Genomic DNA, 20,777 nt, shown 5'->3' with positions numbered 1-20,777 from the left:
CTCTGTACCCTGACAGAGGACGCTGCTCAGGCTCCCTTGACAAGTTCAGGAGCTAACTAACTGCATACAGATTCAAAGCCTGCCATGCCACAGACAGCGTGCGAGCATCCTGCTTTGCGCAGTCTCAGTGCCTGGCCAGTGGCCCCTGCACAGCTTTGGGGTGCACTATTGCAGTCAGGATGCCTGAAGAGCAAGGAAGCTGTCGGACCAGAAACGTGGCTGAAAGACACAAAGCATCTGAACTGTGCCTCCCTGGCGGGACAGAGATTCTTCCAAAAGCAGAGAGGGAGCCTTCCTCCTGACCTTCTCTGGCAAGAGGAATCTAAAAGGCATGATGGGCAGAACAGATCCCAGGCAGGATATGGGACCTGAAGAAGCCCTCTGGGGAAAACACTCCAAGAGGAGGCTTTTATTTTATGCCTTGAGTAAGCATAGCAAGTACATTTTGGGCAACTGTTGGGTGGTGAGACAGTTTATTCTTCTGGGGAAGGAGAAGTGAGAGAATTTCCCTCCTAGCTTACTGCTCTCTAGTCAGACAACTGTGCTCACCATCTATTCGTAACAGATCTATCCTTAAAAATAAAGTTATTTTTAAGAGATGTTAATTTATTCACCAGGCATGTTTTCACATGGAGCATGTTCTGTTAATTGCTAATCAGCCTGGTTGTCTGTACCACACTCATTTAGTAAAGTAGAGGTGATGCTAAGCCTAAGAGACACCACACTGTGTACTCCCCTCACAGTTTTCCAGGTCACAAACAGGGATAATCTACATTAGCATATTCTCTGGGTTTGTAAACAACCACCTACATAGCAGCAGTCTGGCAAGTTTATAAGGATCCTGTTCCAGGGGCAGCCTGCTCTGTTACAGGCTGTTCCAAGGGGGCCCACCAGGATTCAGCCCCCAGCTCCCAACCTGCCAACTACTCCCACCTGCAGTCACTGCCCACTGGCACCACGCTTCCCAAACCCCACTCAAGCTCCATGTGTGCACAAACACCTCGGCACATGCTGCTCCCTCCAAAAGGTTTTCCGGCTGCACAGCAGCGCCACAAAGAGCACACAAACAAACATACATACAAGCCTTGAACTGGCACTGAAGCAAAACTTGTTTCTATGGGAATTAGCTCATAGACAAAGTCTTAAACTTCTGTTCCTTTTAATCAACAGCTTGGAAACGAAATGGCAAAGGCAGCATCTTCCCCATCTGAAGGACCTGCACTCCCTCCAGGCAGCCTGTGCCGTACCCAGTTCCAAACACTGCCCTGCACAGTATTTTCCATTAACCCAGCTTATCTGGACTGTTTGGCAGTTAGAAGAGGGTAGTTGAAGTTACATAGCAAATCCCACCAAAAGCCCTATCCCTGTATTTCAGCCGTGCAACCTTCGGCACCGATCTCATGACATGGAGCCACGTACACACTGAGCAGTGATGTACGGAGGACAGTCCTGCCTTCTCCTTGTATCAACTCTTTAACTGCTTAATGACTCTCCTCATTCAGAAACCTGACCTCAAAGGAGGCAATAAAAGTTTCATAAAAAGTAGCTAGTTGTTTTCTGCTTCCTGACTGGAGGTTTTCCACACATTTCTAAATAAAATGGTCACTGATCAACAGAAGACAGCTCTGCTTTGTGTAACACAACAAAGAGCATACACAGAAGATCACACACAAACCTCACCCAGGAGACAGTCATAAGTAACACATGAAAATACCCTCTAAGAAGCAACTCTGCTGAATAATTGCAGAAGAGTGTCACACCTTGTTGAAAACAGAACTGACTCCTGTATTGGCAGATAGGAGTTTTGGTCAAAATATCCACTGAGCCACTTGAATAATTAAGTGTTGCTTCTCCATGGCTTAACAAAGTATCTGATGCAATTTACTGCCCTTTCTAGAAAGTGCAATATAAATCTGATTGTTCATTTTGCAGCAATGAAATTAACAGAAATAAGGTCTATAGCACTGCACAGTGAGCCTCCAGCTGAAACACGACCATGGCTGCCAAGACATCAGCACTGCTCACTACATGCAAACTATTTAATCTTTCAGGTAATTATCTCCTGGAACAGAGAAGTTATTTGATCCAGAAATCAGGTTTACTCAGAAGAAAGCAGAAGAAACTCTAGACTGGTAACGCTCCGTAACCTGAAACGTGGCTTGACAAAGTGACAGACAGTGGCTGGTGCACGGGGAGATCTCTTTTTTAAAGTATACGTACGGTTTTAAAAGAGCGATGCATAAAACGCAGCCTTCACAGTAACACAGACCCTGCACGTTGCACAAACTGCTTGTATTTCACAGACTTGAGTCGGGTCTTTCCCAATCTTCCCAGCATTTCATTTCTATTTAGAGAAACTTCAGAAAACTGCCTTCTTTCCCATGTGTGAAGAGCTGAGCGGTATTTCCTGACTCCAGGCCTCCTGGAGGAACAGTGATAGAGGGATGTGCTGTCTCACTGGGAGTACTTGCTCCTACACCCCTGCTATCTCAGTAACCATTTTCAGTCTACGAGGGCACTAAGGGCTCTTACCCATGGTACCATCAAAATCCTCACTCTCACTCCAACAGGATTCCTGGGTTACAGCATTAAATCAACTGCAATTTTCAGAGAAAGTTTAAGTCTTGGAAGGAGAGTTAAATATCTGCAACAATTTGTCTGTGCTGCAGCTGCACACCCTGAAGTTCTGAAGGATGGGAAGGGGCACTTTCAACATTAGAAACCAACCAACAAACACACACACACACACAGACACACACACACACAAACACTGCCAACAAAAAAACCCAAACACGGAAGACCCCAACAACAGCAAACCCACGCAATGTTCTACTGCGAATGATCAAACACCACAGTAGCTACCCAGAGTCTATCCCTGGAGTCAGCCAAAACCCAGGCCATGGTCCTGGGCTTGCACTAGACAATCTCCGGAAGCCCCTTCCAACTTCAGGGATTTCCAACTCTGGAATGCATTTTAAAGTCCTCAGTGTATGTAATTTTGGACCTACTGGCAAATGAATCCAGCCACTGGATCATCATTTCCATATCTTTACATATATTTACATATCATTTAAATATCTTGATATATATATATACGTATACATTTCATTTAAATATCTTGAAACAAACACTGTCAATGAAACCCGATCATGAAGAACCAGGGCATGAGCAGGATGATCCTTGAGAAATATTCAGTGTATCAGAACTTGCCCATTAGATGAACAGTGACCAAAATTTAGGGATGATTTCTAGACACTACAAAACACTCTGAACAAAAAACACACGCAGCCTATATATATATATATATACACAAAGATTTCACTACTGGTTCACCATAGGCCAGGCTGGTCAGAGCTCCATGGCTCCTGCACACAGGCTGTACGTGAGGTGATGAGCTGCTCCTTCAGTCTCTTCCCCAGCTCACTAACCAGTCCCGTGTTCCCTAACCCACACTGCTATGGGTCATGTTTTTCTGTCACATCCATCCCAGCAGCCAGGGCCTGCCCTGCCCAGTGGGAAAGCCAAGCTCCCAGTCCTGCCTGGGTCTGGAAAGCCAATCCTTCAAGGCTGATGGGCCCAACCCCAGTTCCATTGCATCGACAGAGCACGGCAGAGAGCACACTCAGTAAACAGCACAGACAGCAACAACTGGCATCAGACAAAAAGGCCCCCCAGTAACTCAGTGCAAGAGCTTCTTTAGTTATAAGCAGAGAGCAGCATTACGATTTAGGCCTTCCGTTACCCTATTTTCACCAACAGATACATTTAACCCAGCTTATACAGACGGTTAAAAATAAATCCATCCCATCCCAGCTAGCAACTCAGCCACCAATGTGATCAACTGTCCTCAGGAGAGTTCACAGAGGGCAAAATGTGCTCTTCAGGCGCAGACTGAGGTCACGTCTCAAGACAGCAAAGAGAACCAAACACCACAGAAAAATACTCGTAACATGAAGCTGTAACAGCAGGAGAAAAGCAAAGCTGAGTACATGTAACTCTGGAACTCCTCAAAGGACAGAAACAGGGAAGGGGGCAGGAGTTTTAAGAACAGCAGGAACCTGGAGCACAGGAGTATCTGTTGTTCTGTGCTACCTCCAGCCTGCCCATTTATCTCTGTTACAAGCTAGACTACTTCAAATCCTGTCTTCTTCTTGGTGGGTGGAAAAGCTCAGGGAATTTCAGTAGAAATATTCATTACTTCCAAATTACAGTAAGTTAGCTCAGGTTCCCATGATTTCATACTGTTTCCAACAGTCAACGAGTTAGCATGCCGAAATACAGAAAGGACACTCCTTGACATTTATGTTCTGATATTCCAAGTGACAAGATTCATTAAAAAATGGGCTCAAGCATGCATTTGGTTACATTAAAAATCAGCATGATTTAAACCTTTAAGCTCATTATTATTTCTCCCCTTCCAACTACGTTTCTCGTTTTGTTTTTAACCAGCCACAATTAACTTGCAGCAGAGAGAAGGAGGGATAGAGAGGGAGAAACAGCAAGATGTATTGCAAAGCAGAAAATCACTGCCTCACTTAGCAGTAAGACATACCAATGGTGCAAGGCATGTTCTGGAAGCTATAATAGCAAGTGTAGCTATCAATGCATAGGTTGGTGCTGTGGCCTCATTCCTCCCTGCTAAAAAAATAATTTTATAGGTTAAAAGGAAGAAAAGAAAAAGTCCTATATCTGAATGTCACTGCACTCCCACAATGCAGATAGGGATCACCTGCTAAGACCTTTTCCATTTCAAAGACCTGTGCTCCTTCAGTTGGTTGCATTAATGCAAACAGCAGCACTGGAGTGGATGTGCCTGTTAGTGGATTGCAGCAGTAACTGAAAAGTCACTTAGCATAATATTCCCTTCAAAGAGAAGGCTGCTTCAGAAGTAAAGTTGCAAGCAAGATATAAAGGGCGCTGGAGAATGCATGTTTAACAGTCAAGGTACAGCTGCACAAAAGCAGTTTAACACCAAGTGTCAGGTAATTTTTCTTCTTTACCCTTGGAAATGGTTGGGGGATAGATACTCATCTAAATGTTATGAATACAAAGCTTTGCTGCGACTATGCCTGAGCTATAGTCACAATAGCTTGCAGTTCTAGGAGTGTGTGAAAACAAGTGCAGCCAATATGGAGCTTCTCACCTGCACACAGTGGAGAAAAGAGAAGCTGCAGGAGGGGAAAATGCATCTCCCACCCTGGGATCAGTTGGTCTCAGAGGTAGCAAAATGAAGCGCAACAATTTAAAGCCATCTGCTCAATGTCATTAAGACAGAGGTACGGAACCTACAAAGCTACAGTTCCACAGTTCATAGCTTCAATCAGGTCTGTGACTGCCCAAAGACTCCAACCACTGACTTGTTCCAACATCCCTGTGGCAATTCCAGTGTGCTGAGGAGATTTTAGTAAGCTAATTTCTGATGTCAGACTTGTATGTGACTATGTGTCTGTCCACATCTTATTTCTACTAGATGACTACCGACTTCTTTATCAAGCCATTTCTTTTGCTTTCCCTCCTCTGGTGCGGCTGTACCCTGTTTCAGTGCTGGCCATAACATAAGTTTTCCACTGTCCCCTGAGGAAGCCAGGGTGGTTTTCACATGCGAACTACAGGGCTCCTGATCATTATGAACACCCATGAACTCCTTCTTGAAACGGAGACTACCAAAAGTATCACCAAGAAAAACAAAGAGAAAAGCCTCTGTCAGCTTCTGAATCAAAATAGAAAAGAAATATACACACAGCAAATTACCATGCACAAAGTGTGTTAGCCACTCTGCATCTTCCTTAGATGCATCTGATTAAAATATGCTTAATGTATTTAATTTTCCATTTCCATGTAATCCAAATCAGTTTATGGTGCTGGACAGCCTCTCTGGTTTCTAAACCTTTTCATACTTCTTTTTTTGTACACGTCTAAGCACTGCCCAGGTTGTAGCAGACTTCCAGCCCCCTGTGAACTGGGGCTGAGTTGAGTAAGTGACCCGAAAGGTAAAAAGCTCCAGGATTTTTCAGCAACTGCTTCAACAATGAGAGAACCAGTCAGGATGTTTAATACAGCACAAAATAAGACTCTCAATACAATATTGCCTCCTAAGGATTATAAACTGTCAAAACGTATAGGAAGCTTGCTTTCTAGCTTTAAAGCAAGAGTTTAAATTATTTCTTAAGGAAAACTCTGTGGATCTGAAGGATCACTCTATTCTACATACCTTTATAGGAAAACACTGATAATAACTGGTATCTGTCAGTAAGAAACTGGGTTAAGGCTTCTAAGGCTGCTGAAGAGCACAGCACTTCATTTCTCCTGTCTGGCTGAAGCAGAGTACTCAATAATTCATAGCTTGCTCTGATCAGGCTCCAGCACAGGTGCTGCACAGTCAAACCTTAGGCAAACTACCTGCAACACGTCTGATCATCACAGGGGAAACATGCATAAAAGATGTGCAATGCCTGCCTCTACAGGGTTTTCTATCGGTGATAATGCTAAATTGTAAAAGGAGCCCTGCTTTGAAAAGTTCTTTGCATTACAAGTCCAAGAGCTTCTAAGAATGCATAGAGAGGAAGAGGTGGGGTGTTAAGAGGAAAAGTGACAGTCTGACCTATGAAAACATAATCATGTGATAGACCCACATTCACTCTTACCAAAGGAGTAATTCATTAAGCAGAGCACCCCAGAAGTTTGCTATGGCCACTCCTACTGCTAGTAAAAAATTGCAATTGTTTCAAAAACAGAGGCTTTTTCATGGAATCCCAAACTGGTTTGGGTTGAAGGGACCTTAAAGCTCACTCAGCTCCAATCCCCTGCCACGGGCAGGGACACCTTCCACTAGAGAAGTTTGCTCCAAGCCCCGTCCAACCTGGCCTTGAACACTGCCAAGAATGGGGCATCCTCTGGGAACCATTTCTCTGAGCATTCCAGATATAAGAGTGGCAAAACTCACTCCTGACCACCAAGCATACTTACCAGGCTTGAATCCATTTCACAACACTAAAGAAGCAAAGGCACCTCGGCATGCATTCACCCTCAGGTAATCAGCAGCTCACCAGAACATGATAATTGCAAAACCTCAGTGAAAACTATGTGGCTTTTCATTAGGACAGGACAGAGCAACAGTGAGGAGCTGCATGCAAGGGCAGAAGATGTTCTGCAGCTCAGGATGGAGCACACAGAGCCCCAGAGCCCAGAGCCTGCCTGGCAGAGCTGAGAAGTGCTGGGTTAATGCTTGAAAAGCAATGGCAGCCAATTAATTCACAGACAAAGCATGACACCAAGTCGCCTCTATTCATCATTTGATCTCCAAGACACAATGTACCCTACTGTTATTTATCAAATGCTTATATAAAGAATTGTACATTTAAAAACAATCTGATGGTTTTTTAAGCATTCCCAGAAATGGTTTTTATACTCCTCCTCTGAACCCTGCTATTGCAGAACTACTGTTAGTGAGCCTGAAACCCAAGCAGTTTTAATTTATGGTGGCAGTTATATGGCAGTTTTAACCTTCTCTCTCTCGAAGAACAGGCACACCATGACTAAGCTAGGATGATGTCTGCACACTGAGTGGTCAGAAACGTGGCATCGCTCACCAGGCCCAGAGAGCACTGGTGCAAAGACCACTTCTAGTCCAATTCATCTTGAATACTTGCTCCCTGACTGTGGATACTTGAACTTTGGATTTGTCATTTGCTAATGACACCAATAGCCTACTTTTTGATTTCAAAGATGCGAGAGATCAGATACAGAAGGGCTGTTTTATTAACTAAAAGCAACAGTGTGGCTGTAACTGTCCAGAAAAGGAACAGCTTGGAAGAACTGTGTTTACGCAATGGCCTTCTACCCACTGCCACCTGCACCGAGCCCCTGGAGGTGCCTGTGCAAACAAGGACCCCACAAAGCAGAGCCAAACAAAAGCAGGACACCTGGCAGCTCCTTGCTGCGGGATGGGGATGGATGAGCGGCAGCTCCATCCCAAGCCATGGGGCTGCTGCCTGCATCAGGCGTCTCAGCAGAGCACACACCGCTCACACCCCTGCATGGCAACATATGGAGCTGCACTTGTTTGAGGGACTCCAGTATTTTTCAACAGTGATGTTCAGTAATAGAAATGTTCCTGATCCTCCTGGAGATTCCACCTTTAGGCAAGGGGCCAAGGTGACGTTACAAGGCCTCTGGCTGCCAAGAGACTAGCTCCTTGCAAGTTTCTGCCTGGCAAACAAGTACCACCTGCAGCAAGTCTTCTGCACAATGACAAAAGCAGAAAATGAAGTTAATGTGTCATGGATTACAAATCTGCAGATTTGAGTGAATTAACTTAAGTTTTCTTTCTCCAAATCCTGTCACCAGATTGTTACGTTATACCCTGAAAGTGCTTCACTTCTGGATGTAACAAACTGCTGACATGTACCTTTGATGGAAAAAAATAAGGTTTATAAGAAGTTGTTCACCCTCCATTCATATGTGAAAAATGTATCTTCTTGTGGGATTCCATTCTGTATAGTACCTGGATTTGAGAGAAATGCATGGAATTCCTGTAAGTAACTATTACATTCAGAACTGCAAGTTATCAGAGTTTTTCCAAACCCCACACTAATCTGATCTTGGTCAACAATGCCGAAATGAATGCTAGATCTTTAGTTGGACTGCCTAGAGGCTACGTATGGTTGCAACATACTGTGATAGTATGATTTATGTCTATGACACAGATCAAAATGCCAATCTAGATGACGAGCTGCCTTTGAAATCTGCAAGATACCACAACCCCCAAAATGATTAAGAAACCTTGGAATTCCTTCCATGTCTGGTTTTATAGCGAGCTTTAGCTACCCAAGGTTCAGCTCTGGAATGCACTCATCATCTCTTTGAGCAATGAGTTAAGGGTTGTAACTGCACCTTGGATATGGGAAGCTCTCTGCTGACGGTCATACAGAGCCACGTCCCCCATACAGAGCCTTTCACAACACTGGAGCCATCAGCACACATAACATCAGTGCTCCACAGCCAGCGCTTCAGACCCAAGCACACATGAATTGCTTGTCTGCTGCTGACTCCTGGCCCTCAGGAAGTTTTCAGTTTACAGACACCGAAGCTTGCAGGGAGAGCACCAATTCAGCAGGCAACTACACGTCCACTTATGAAAGGTACCAGAAAAGCAAAGCTGATCAATAGTACATGCACTTCTGCGTGTCAAGAAAGCATTCAAAGCATCAACATTTCAGGCCCGGAAACAAAACAGTTACAACAATCTTTCAAATGTCTTTTGCTTACTATTAAAATGCTTGAAGGAAATAGCTTGAATGATACTACAGAACCAGAAGGCCTTTGTCAACCAGCTTATTATTATTTTTTAATTCTCTAATTATACATAAAAGATTCAAATATCTTTGCTCTTTGGAGGCAGTCTGGGTAGTCAGCTAAGGATGGTCAGATGAAAGCTACAAAGAGAATGAAAACCAGTATTCAATGAGCAATGTGCAAGTTGCTCAAACTTAATGATATACACGAAGTGTATCTATCTGCTGGTTACAGATGGTGCCTGGGGTACATCTGATTAGCTCGAGACATGACAGTAGGAAATGGCTGGAACACAGCCTCCTCTCTTGAAGCACGAACCATAGCCCAGAGTACAGCCGGGATCAGATTTTCACTGCAGCACCAGTGGCGTTCTGGGCTGGGACGTGTCTCTCACTCCAAAAGCAAGACGTAGGTAACAGCACAGCAGAAAGACTTCCAGTTGCCCAGTGAAGCTCCTTCCTCACTACTGATTAGCTCAGTTGTTTGGACAATCCACAACCTCTCTGGACTGTTCAGTGGACTATCTAACGTTTTTAATGCCTCATTTTGAGTGCCTAACATCTCATACCTTACGCAACCATTCATTTCTGGCAGTCTATGTACAAACACTGTTCTCCAGCTCCATTAGGGTACAAAAAAGGTAATTTTAAACAATGTATGGAGGCTACAGCAGCCTCCACACTTCTGTAGCTGTCATTAAAAGGCATTTTAGGGAAAAAAATAATTAAAAATTAAATGAACTCCTATGTAAACTAATGAACAGACAAAAGGATGGAACAGATCAAGGTATCAGAGTATTGCCAATACATTACCTTAATTAAGCAACTATTTTATTCAGAACATTAATATTGAAAGCAGTAAACAAGTGTGAGAATAGCTCATAATCTGACAAGTATTTTAAATACACAACACTTTATCCTACCACATAATAATGGTGACTAAGACATAATTTCCCTACTTGGTTCAGGACTCAAAGGCTCCACGCCTCTGCAATACACTATTACTTTTGAGATTAATGGGCGTGATCCCAAGATATGCCCAACTCCTACTGAAATCGATGCTTTCTGCATAAAAAGCAGGGGAATGCCTCTCCTCCTTTTCTCTCTTCTTTTGGGTGTGTGTGGGGTGGCTGCTCTCTAGCGTAAAGAGAAAGGCAACCTATATTTTGCTGACAGAAAGGACACACACAACTAAGAGCTTATTTAAATAGAAAAAAATTGCTAGCAATTTTAGTCCCATTCCCAAGCAGTAGTTCCCAATACTGAAGGTTTGTGGGCAACAGTTCGGCACTCATACTTCACATGCTTTGCAATCCAGCCTCCAGTGAAACACCTCCTCCACACCAACTCAAAGCTCCTCATTTCCTCTGCTCTTATTGTCCTGTTGCCAATGGCATCAAGCTGAAATAATTTATTTCAGTAGAAATATTTCTTTCCTCTGTAAGCTTTGGTTCACTACAACAGGGTCCTGGGACCTTCCACACAGATGGTGTAGGCAGAGGGTCTCTCTGCACCCCCAGGGCAGACATGCTTCAGCAAGCAAAGCAAGCTGTGCCTGCACAAAGGCCATCCCTGCTGATTTAAGCATCCCTTCACACTACGTGTTCCCTGGGAGCAGTCAGGGTTCTCCAACTGAAATTCTCACTAGCTGTGGACATTCCGAACGTGACATCAGTGCTCGTGGGCTCCTGAGAGCACAGCAGGACCACAACGTATGCACATAACACAGAGAAAATACTTCTCTGTGGTTGAGTGTTTACCAACAGCATTTGAGAGGAAAAAAACAACAAAACCCCCTTGCAGGAAAACTTTGCAGCTTGCATTCCCGTGACCTTGGACTCCATTCTTGCCAATACGTGCCTGCTGAATGCCCTACCAAAAAAGTGAAATGCTAGTGCTTACGATGTGCTGCTGCAACGTTACCCTGACTCAAATCTAAATACAATTTTATTTTTACTATGCACATTAAAATGTTCAGAGCAATTCCCTGAAGGATTAGAGCCTTGCTTCATTTCCTTAGCAATCTTTCCTGTCTGCTTTTAATAGTCCCAAAGCTCACAAATCACAAAAGGAATGTTTTCTAAGCTGAATTCCCTATTCAAATTCCAGTGGATGTAAGTGGTATCCAAACTGTGTCTTAAGTTAGGAAAAAAAACACCAAAACAAACCCTTGCTCCTCTGGTTTTCCTCTCAGTGTCCAAAGTGTCGTGGAACTTAAGACTACATTTTCAAAAGAATTAATTTCTGTGTTCAGAAGATGGGCTATTCATACACACCGTCTCTGAAGTGAGTTGTCTGAACTGCATGTATAACTTCATTTATTGTATTGGAAATTCACTCATCATCAGTCTGGACCGAGTTATTTGATGGGATTGGCCCGATTTCCTCTTGTCATGAATTTTGCAGGGAGATTGGTTTTAAAACCTGGAAGACCTGCTTAAGGATGGGACAGAAAGAATCACTTCAAATGCAAGTGCAAGCACGCACCACTAGCACTAATATTTTACATACTGTAACATATAAATCAGGTGTTGAAAAAACAAGTATTTTCTAAGATGCAAAAGATACCAAACCACGTTCAAAAGTAACAAAAAGGAGGTGAGAAACATCACTTGCAATGTTCTGATAATTTGTAGCTACCATGGAACATGATCATCCTCTTTGATTTACCCCCAACGCGCTGCAGGGCTGTGAACTTTTACATCAAGTAACAGGTCACCCATGGAAAAAGATGTCCTGTTTCATGAACCCCAGAGGCCTCAGGATATATAAGTGACATCTATGGCAGTTCCAGCAGCCAGGGAAAGGACCTGTCCTGTCACCCCTTCCCATTCCAGCAAACCAAGTTTAAAGCCATCAAAGCAATCCCAGAGGGGAGTACACATGTCCAGGACCAGCCTGGCCCAGGGAGGCTGCAGCCAGTGATGGCACATGGGGCAGGGCTGTGGGTCAGGCCCCACACACAGCCTGACACAAAGCTGACTGTTTGCCTTTCCCACACATGTTCATTTAGTAAGGGGTCTGCGAAGAGACAGAGAGGCTGCTAGTGAGAAGAATTTCATTTTTAAGTCAAATTCCCATGGAGACATGCTACAACAGAGATTTACGAAGCCCACCAGTCCTGGAGCAACACTGCTGCATCCTGAGCATGCCCAGTGCAACTGGGACAGAGAAACATAGAATCATAGAATAGTTACGGTTGGAAAGGACCTTAAGATCACCTAGTTCCAACCCCCCTGCCATGGGCAGGTACACCTCACACTAAACCACATCACCCAAGGCCTCATCCAACCTGGTCTTGAACACTGCCAGGGATGGAGCATTCACAACCTCCCTGGGCAGCACATTCCAGTGCCTCACCACCCTAACAGGAAAGAATTTCCTCCTTATATCCAATCTAAACTTCCCCTGTTTAAGTTTTAACCAGTAACCCCTTGTCCTATCACTACAGTGATCCCCAAACTCTTACTAACACCAGCATTCTGCAAGCTTGGAGAAGGGTTACAGTGGCATCCTGGACTCCCTTTTGACTGTCAAACCCAGCGGAAGCTCTGCCATATCATTTACTCTGAGCTGCGCACCTGCTCAGGACTGTCAGCATCCAGAATCCTTCTCACACACACCTGGTGGTCATCATATTATAACCCTGAGGCACCAGGCACACGATGCCAAGGAAAGGGAAAAAAACCCCAAAGTCTACAGTCAAAACTACATCACACTGAGCATCTTCCTCTTCTTAAAACAGCCTGTGTTTATTTTGAGGGAAGCTGGAATAACAACACAGTTTAATAATGGAAAGATAACTCATAGAAGAGCCCTATTACCTGACAGTTTACCTTAAATATAAACCCAAATATGAAATTCCTGCTGTGAAAAGATACTCTAGAACTTCTATTATGCAAGTCAGGTGCTTACATGCTCCTCATGGAAGTGCATTACAATGCAGTTACAGTCTGGTAGAACAGGACTGCAATAGTCCATCCGCCTTACCGAAGACACAGCTGCCTCTGAGGGATGCTTTGGGGAAAACTGAGCACATCTGACCAACACAACAGGCAAATCCCATCTTTGAACAACCAAAATCCTCTGAGTCAAACCTCTACCATCCTTTTCTCTGCTCAAACACAGTTAATCTTTGACAAGAATTATTTTGGAGGCCACTATTGCACCCTTTGCCAAGACAGGAAGACCCAAACTGGATGTCATGTAAATCTAACTCCAGTCCTCTCGCTCCCATTATTTCATTTCCCCATAACTTCTGAGGTCTTCCTCCAGTATAAAAGCTTTTCTAGCCTTTCTGAAAAGGATCCGGTTTACATGTGGATTTTTATCACCAATGCTGACACCTGGAATGGAAAGATTTGCAAAATAAGAGCAAACTCCTCTCTGCCTCTGAAGAAACACTGGCTGAGGAAGAAACCAGCTGGTTTATCACAGGGAATTGAGGGGAGAGGGGCAAGTATTACACAAGGCAAAATCTCTGCAAAGAACCCCTAAAGGTAACTAATTCAGAGTAAAGATGCCAACACTTGTAATGCTTCCTTTGATTGCTGCTGGTAAGAAATTCCAATTGTTATTGCTATCCAGCCCCATGTAAGCACAATTATAGAGTATGATGATATTCTAGAGAGCAAACTGCCACGAACTTTGGAATTTCATTATTAAAAGGAAAGATGCATTTATGTAAGCCACATTCCACTTGTAGTCTGTGTTTACATCCTTTAACACGGGAAGGATGTATCTGGAAATAAACCCAACACATGCAGTTCACCAGGACCCCAGCACGTATAGGAATGATCACCTAGCACATATACAGGCAACCCTTTGGACTATTAGTAAAGTCTTGCCATGAAGAGAAGTCTTTAGCCCTGCTTCTAACACCTCTACAGGAGTAGGCTCACATGCCCTGATAATCACTGGTGTGGAAAGATGCTTCAAGTCTATTTTACTTCTGCAGTGTCATTGCATTCATGAGGCTTACACTAAGACAGGACAAACTCTTCATGAAACCCGTTGCTCCTACTTCTGAAAACTGAGTGCCTGAAGCTCGTTTTCCCTTTGTAAGATGAATGTGGTATCTATCTCTGCAACATTTTTCCACATGTTCCTCCACGCAAGATGATGCAGTGGAAGTTCATTCCCTTCCAGGGGAACCCAGTTTGCCTAGAAAAGTGCAAGGTATTTTTTCTAATCACTTGCCAACACTTGCTCAACACCAGCATAGCCAGCAATGCTTAGAGACCTATTTACATCCCACCATCTCTCAGCTTTGCTTAGACAAGCCTTTTGCCTAGAAAACCTTATATCCGTAGAGGAACACATTCAAAACCAAATGATGCACCTTGCCTTTAAGTCTTAACAATAATTTATGACTCAAATTTTTACATTACAGACATTTAAGTTGCCAAACTAACACAGAAGCCAAGCCATAACTCTCAAATACTAAATGCTGATTTGGCACACATGAAATAAGAAGTAGCACTTGAAGAGAAGTCTGTGTGAACCTTTCCAAAATCCCCAATACAGATGGGTTATCAAACACAAACATTCCATACATTAGTATAGGCTAAAGTGTCTGACGAACAGCATTTCAGTGTTTGACAATCATTCTGTAAATAAGAAAAAGGCATTAACCCCATTTGTAGAAGGAAGACAGAGACCAAGAGGGTTTAAAGGATGTGAGCAAGACATACACAGTGCACACAGCCAGGCTGGGAAGGAAAAGCAGCTATTTGAGGCTAAGCCCTGCTTCACAAAGACATGTTTTTTGCTCCTGCACAAAGTCCTACGTTTTCTCTGCTCAAGTTTGATACATTTTGGTGGCAGCGTTTTTCTGTTTGGAACTTTCCAATCTGCACAGTCACATTCTATTTGAAGCCTCCACCATTAAGTATGGCTAAAATGTGATTTTGACCTTGCAGCTGTGTAACCCAAGCACTCCATGTAATAGTGTCCTTTTTCACCTGAGAAACTAATCCATCCTGGGAGCATTCAGGTCCTTCACAGATGTTTGCCAACTTCAAAGTCTAAGTCAGCAAAGAAAGAACCAAGATTTTTGCACCAAAGACATTAATAAAGTACTGTTTTATTTTGTATAGCCTGGCAGTCGTTGGCCTTTGGCTGATACCTGTATTAGCAATATTCCACGCTTGTTCTAGCAGACAACAGGGTGGTTTTTTTACACCATTTGCTACCCCTTCTTTCCCACTCCCCAAGACTCAAAAGGTCTTCTCAGTCCCATTCTAAACAGCACTGAGGACACAGGGAGATGAAGTTCCCATCCTACATCTAAACCTAGACCACCACAATCCATTCTGATGGATCCTTTGTACAACTATACTTTTCATTTTGTAGAAATAACCAGCTCTCATTACTTCCTTCAGTTCATCATACTGCAAAGGCTGTGCACCTTGTACAACCTAAAGAACTAAGAAGCTGTCAAGGCTCGACAAGTCACAGTAGGCTTGACACAACCAGAGCTGACTCAGTGCAAGACACAACCCTGTCAGGCAACAGAAAAACAGAGAGAGCTAGAGAACCAAAACTGGAACAGTTCTGCTGTAACAACAAAAAAAAATCAGCGTAACCACTTTTCCAAACCACCCTGCCCACCCTGACAAGCAAGAATCAAAATGGAGTTATTCCAAGGAGTACAGTTAAAGCTGTTTTGGCTGCCCCATACAAACAGAGCCTAGATACAGAGTTCACTACTAACTACATCGAGTCTCTTTTGAGGGGAAGATTAAACTTCATAGTGCCTGTGGAGGCGTCTCCTGCTTGCAAGGCACAGGACAAGGTAAACCCTTAAAAAGATGCAAGTTTCATTTTTTCAAACCCCCTTCAAGCAGCCACATCAGTTTGTTTCAGATGAGGAGACACTCAAAATCATCACAGATAAATAAGACAGATACCAACCTACTACAAAGCCACAGCTTTCCCCAAGACAGTCTGCAGCATGTGGGTTCTGACCTATTTTAAATGCTGATAACAGCATTTTTGAATTCTGGTGAATGCATTTTAAAACGTTTACAACTACACACAGAGAGAGGAGAAGAGCTTAAATGTAAAGTGAAAATTCAGCTTGCCATTTAAGTGTCCAGTTAATCCTACAATTCCTGTGCCCAGAGCCAAGCCTCCTCAATGGGAATGGTCCAGCAGAAGACTGGTACTACGCTGGCAGCTCTGGAGACGTCCTCTCACCTGCACTGCACTACCCAGCCTCGCTCTTACGCATGGACTGATTTTCTCCAGATGTTTTTCGAAGTACGTACATTGGGTTGATTCAGCAACAAAACTGTCGACACGGGTTTTCTCTCCATTCTCTCCTCTGAAGCAGCTTCTTGAAAAAAGTCACAATACTTGTCATTATTAAACGGCAAAACCTGTTCACAGCAACTCCTTTGTTCTTAAACAGGGTATGAGCAGCGAGCGCCGCCAAGCACTTCAAAGCGAGCAGGACAAGCGTTCCTCCCGGCTCTGCAGGTGTGTCGATGGGACAACTCCTATTCCCAACTGAGGGCATTCTAGCCAGGACAAAGCACACATTTAAGTAACCGTCATGGGCAACGATCTTGTACACCCGCCTATGGGCACAACTGCTACATCTGCTCCCCTTTCACACCCCTCCTTTCAGTCCCGAGATTAAACTGTGTAAGGAATCCGCAGACTCCCACAAAAACCTACACGATAGTTGCAATGTTAAAAGAACAAAGCCTGCACCTATTGACAGGCAGCCTGCCTCGGAGCACCGACCCCACAGCAAACAGAACCCCTTTGTGTCTCTAGGAGGCAAGAACAAAGACAAGCTGCCTCCTCCGCAGGGACTCGCCCACCTCGGGCGAGCAGAGCCTCTGCCGACAGCAGCAGCTGGCGGGCGGCGCGACCCACCTTGGAGAGCTGCCTCCTGAGGCTGAAGCGCTGGACCATGTTCTGCCTCGGTGCCCGCACGAAGCGGTGCGCGGCGGGGGCATGGGGGGAAGGCGGCAGCCGGCCGCGGTCAGCTCGGGTGGCGCATCCCAGGCTGCCGGAGAGGGACCAGGACCGCCCCGGGGCTGCTGCGGCTGCAGGGGCGCGCCGGAGAGCGGAGCGGAGAACGGAGAGCGAGGCGGGCGCTCCCCGCCTGCCGCTGCCGGGCACCGGACACACCCGCCCGGCCCGGCCCCGCCCCGCCCCGCGCAGCGCACCGGGCCCCGCCCGCCGCTGATCGGCTCGGGCAGCAGCGGGGCCGAGCGCCGCGCCGGAGCCCAGGGGCCCGTCCCCGGTTTGGCCCGGGCCGGCGAGGCGGGACCCGCAGGAAGGGGCGGGCGGGGCCCCAGCGGAAACAGCTCCAGCGCCAGGGCAGCACCGCGCTGGGACAATGGCACGGCCGGGCCAGGCTCCCACCGCCCGCACTGCAGGACGTGAGGCTTAGCTCTGCGCTGGGCTCCTTCTCAGGGCACTTTTAGTGCTAACACAGACCGCTCGGTCCCCTCGTACCGGGCTTCAGTGTCCCAGTGATCACACAGAGCCAATAGCACAGGAAACCCGGCAAAACCTCCCACTGCCGGCAGAGCACAAACCAGATGCTCACGGGGTGCTGCATCGCTCTCCTCTCTGACCTGGATCAAGTACCTCATTCTGCAGTTTAACTGCATCCAGAAGCTTGGTGCACAGCACTGCATTTCTGCTGCAGGAACTCCATATCATCTTGAACAGGCTCCATCTCTGGAAAGCTGCCACGCTTACTGCAGTGAGACCACAAAGCCCATCACCATTCCCGTGACAACACCAGCCCAGGGTGGAAAACAGCTTCTTCAACGAACTCTCTCCATTACCTCATGGGCTTGTGTGTGTGTGTGTGTTTGTACAAAGGTGCACCTAGGATTTCTGCACCCCATTTGGAAACCCAGTAACCAGTTTGCAGCTTGTGAAGGAAGTGCAGAATGGAAGACAAACGCCCTGCACAACTGCCCTAGAACAAGGGCAGGCCAGGGAAGGCTTTATCTTCTGCATCTAAACTTTCCTGTTTCCTTGCTGATGTGGCAGCTCTGGGTAAACGCCCTCCCACTCTCAGGGCTTGGTGCCAGAAGTTCCAGGGGACCACCTGGTCCCTCCTCTGCCCATCACTTGGCACACCGAGTGCCTCCGTTCATCCATGGACACCCAGATCTCTCTTCCCCATCAGCTCGGAGTCTGGGCAAGACAGAGACAAGGGAAAGGAGCCAGCTGGCTCAACTGCAGTACACAGCAGACTGAGATGGAACTGGTAGATTAGCAGAACTGATGATAGTCACATTCTCCTTTGCCTCTGTAGCAGAGGCCTCACAGTCAGCATTTCCAAACTGATTCTGATGATCTGCAGAGTTAATTAATGGCTCCTACTCTTACGCAGACACAAAAGCATCTTATTCCTCAGTCTCCTTTCACGGGGCTATCATTACCTTTTCCCCTAATATTCTCCTCATACAGCAATTCATTCCTGTGAAATAGAGTAATCAGCAAATTCTTCTCTCTCTGTTCAGGAACATCAAACACTTTAATCATTCCAAATAGCTTCTGATCACACTAACACTTGCGAAGCTGCCTATAATATATAGCACCTCTAAAGGCACAGACTAAAGAAGCAATGTGTGAGACATACTACACTTCTGAAGAGATATTCTAAGCACCTTAATGCATCCAAATTCCTAGAAGTAATGGCATTAAATTAGATACAGATGTATAAGTACACAAAAACGTGTCATATATAGGCAATCGAGTACACCTGAGTATTTAGCAAATATTGGAACAATGCAAGTAGTAAAGTAAAAGAAAGCTTTCTGTATGCAAAGCAGTACAAACTGTGGTTGTAAACAACCAGCAGGATGTTGTGTAATATAAAGGGAAGAAATGGTCAAAAAATGAGGAAATACTTTATATTTATGCTAAGTGTGCAGGCACTGCAGTGTCATTTATCACCCTAATATCCACACATGAGAATCCCGGAGTTTAACCTACTTCCACCCGAGGTGCTGTCTTCATGGTTTTAAAACTTCAAGAAGTCTCCTGAAGAAATCAATATTTCCTCCCTGACTGTTTTTTTCCAGGAGGGAGGGTGCGCAATGGTCTGCTCAGCTTACTGCTGAAACAGGGCATTTTTAGTAGCAGCGCTTTTATGGTAAAGAGAGATGATGCAATTAATGTTTGTGCAAGAGGCTCTACCCTCTTCTCCCAGTTTATACAAATCCAAAATACTTGCACCAGAATTTAGGGCCTTATTAAGAGCTTTGGCACAAGTCTGGCAGCGTGTGCTGTGCCGTCACCCCAGCAGACACAAGGCAGGGACTCTGCCGGCAGCTCTGCCTCCACTGAACGGAGGCTCCCTCAAATCATGCCCGTGTGGGAACCTGTCCCCACACAGGCAAGGCTTGGAGAGAATGATGGCACATTCCACAGACAATAGGAGAAACTGCTGCCAGCTACTGCTTCACCACCACACTGCCTTTGTGTGAATCAATTCACATGAAGTGCAGCCACCTCTGCAGTGAAATGCTGTTCTAGGCAGAGCAGCACCCCACATAGATGAAACCTCAATTTCCTCCTCTTGCAAAAGAAATATTGCAAGTAAAACGTACGTAAGGAGTCTGAGAAAAAAAGACCTTGGCCAGGAACTCAAGATAAGATTAGGTATTCAGAACAAGCACGTAATCCTCAAATGACAAATCGCACACTTGCTCATATGTGGGGTAGGAAAATCTCCCTGTCCCAGGAGTGTCTATGGGCCTTCTGAAAAGGAACTGTCAGGAGAATCATGCCTACAATTCTCAGCTGAAAAAAGAAATAATGTGAAATCAGGCACAGAGACTTGTGCAAAGTGTGTGACACTGTCCCACACGACATCCTCGTCTCTATACTGGGGGACATCAATTTAATGGATGGACCACTCAGTGGATAAAGAACTGGCTGGCTGGTGGCAAAGAGTTCTGGTCAATGGCTCAATATCCAATTGAAGACCAGTAACGAGCGGTGTCCCTCAGGGGCCAGTGTTGGGACTGACCTTGGTCAACATCTTTGTCAGTGACATGGACAGTGGGATCCATGCACCCTCAGCAAGTCTGCCAATTACACCAAGTTATGTGGTTCAGTTGATACGCTGGAAGGGATGACATCCAGAGGGACCTTAACACGCTCAAGAGGTGGCCAATGCCAACCTCATGAAGTTTAACCATGCCAAGTGCAAGGTCCTACACCTGGGTCAGAGCAATCCCAGGCACAGCTACAGGTTGGGCAGAGAAGAGATTCAGAGCAGCCCTGCGGAGAAGGACTTGGGGGTGCTGGTCCATGAGAAAATGAACATGAGCTGGTTTCTGTGTGCACCCACAGCCCAGAAAGCCAACTGTATCCTGGGCTGCACCAACAGGAGCGTGACCACCACGTCAAAAGGAGGTGATCCTGCCCCTCTACTCTGCTCTTGTAAGACCTCACGTAGAGTATTGCATGCAGTTCTGGTGTCCTCAACACAAAAAG

The 20,777-nt window shown here is 45.4% G+C and overlaps 1 protein-coding gene across 7 annotated transcripts in view; it reads right to left on the bottom strand.

Moving 5' to 3' along the window:
- TMCC1 (transmembrane and coiled-coil domain family 1) overlaps window positions 1-20,777 on the bottom strand; it is a 120,797-nt gene that overhangs the window by 32,514 nt on the left and 67,506 nt on the right. The window contains exon 1 of one of the 7 annotated variants that reach the window (XM_061362528.1): window positions 17,181-17,368. The exons of the other annotated variants lie outside the window; for them this stretch is intronic. Coding sequence (XP_061218512.1) covers window positions 17,181-17,219 — 39 coding nt within the window. The 5' untranslated portion in view covers window positions 17,220-17,368. Of the gene's footprint in view, window positions 1-17,180; window positions 17,369-20,777 lie in introns of those variants that run through there. 7 annotated transcript variants of the gene reach the window in all.

This window comes from Neopsephotus bourkii, unplaced genomic scaffold (assembly GCF_033783945.1).
Source record: "Neopsephotus bourkii isolate Nb327-2 ecotype Australia unplaced genomic scaffold, CSIRO-AGI_Nbou_v1 NB_1120, whole genome shotgun sequence".
Classification (NCBI taxonomy): Eukaryota; Metazoa; Chordata; class Aves; order Psittaciformes; family Psittacidae; genus Neopsephotus; species Neopsephotus bourkii.
Note: the sequence above shows the minus strand (reverse complement) of the source record. Positions and strands in the feature narration are given on the sequence as shown.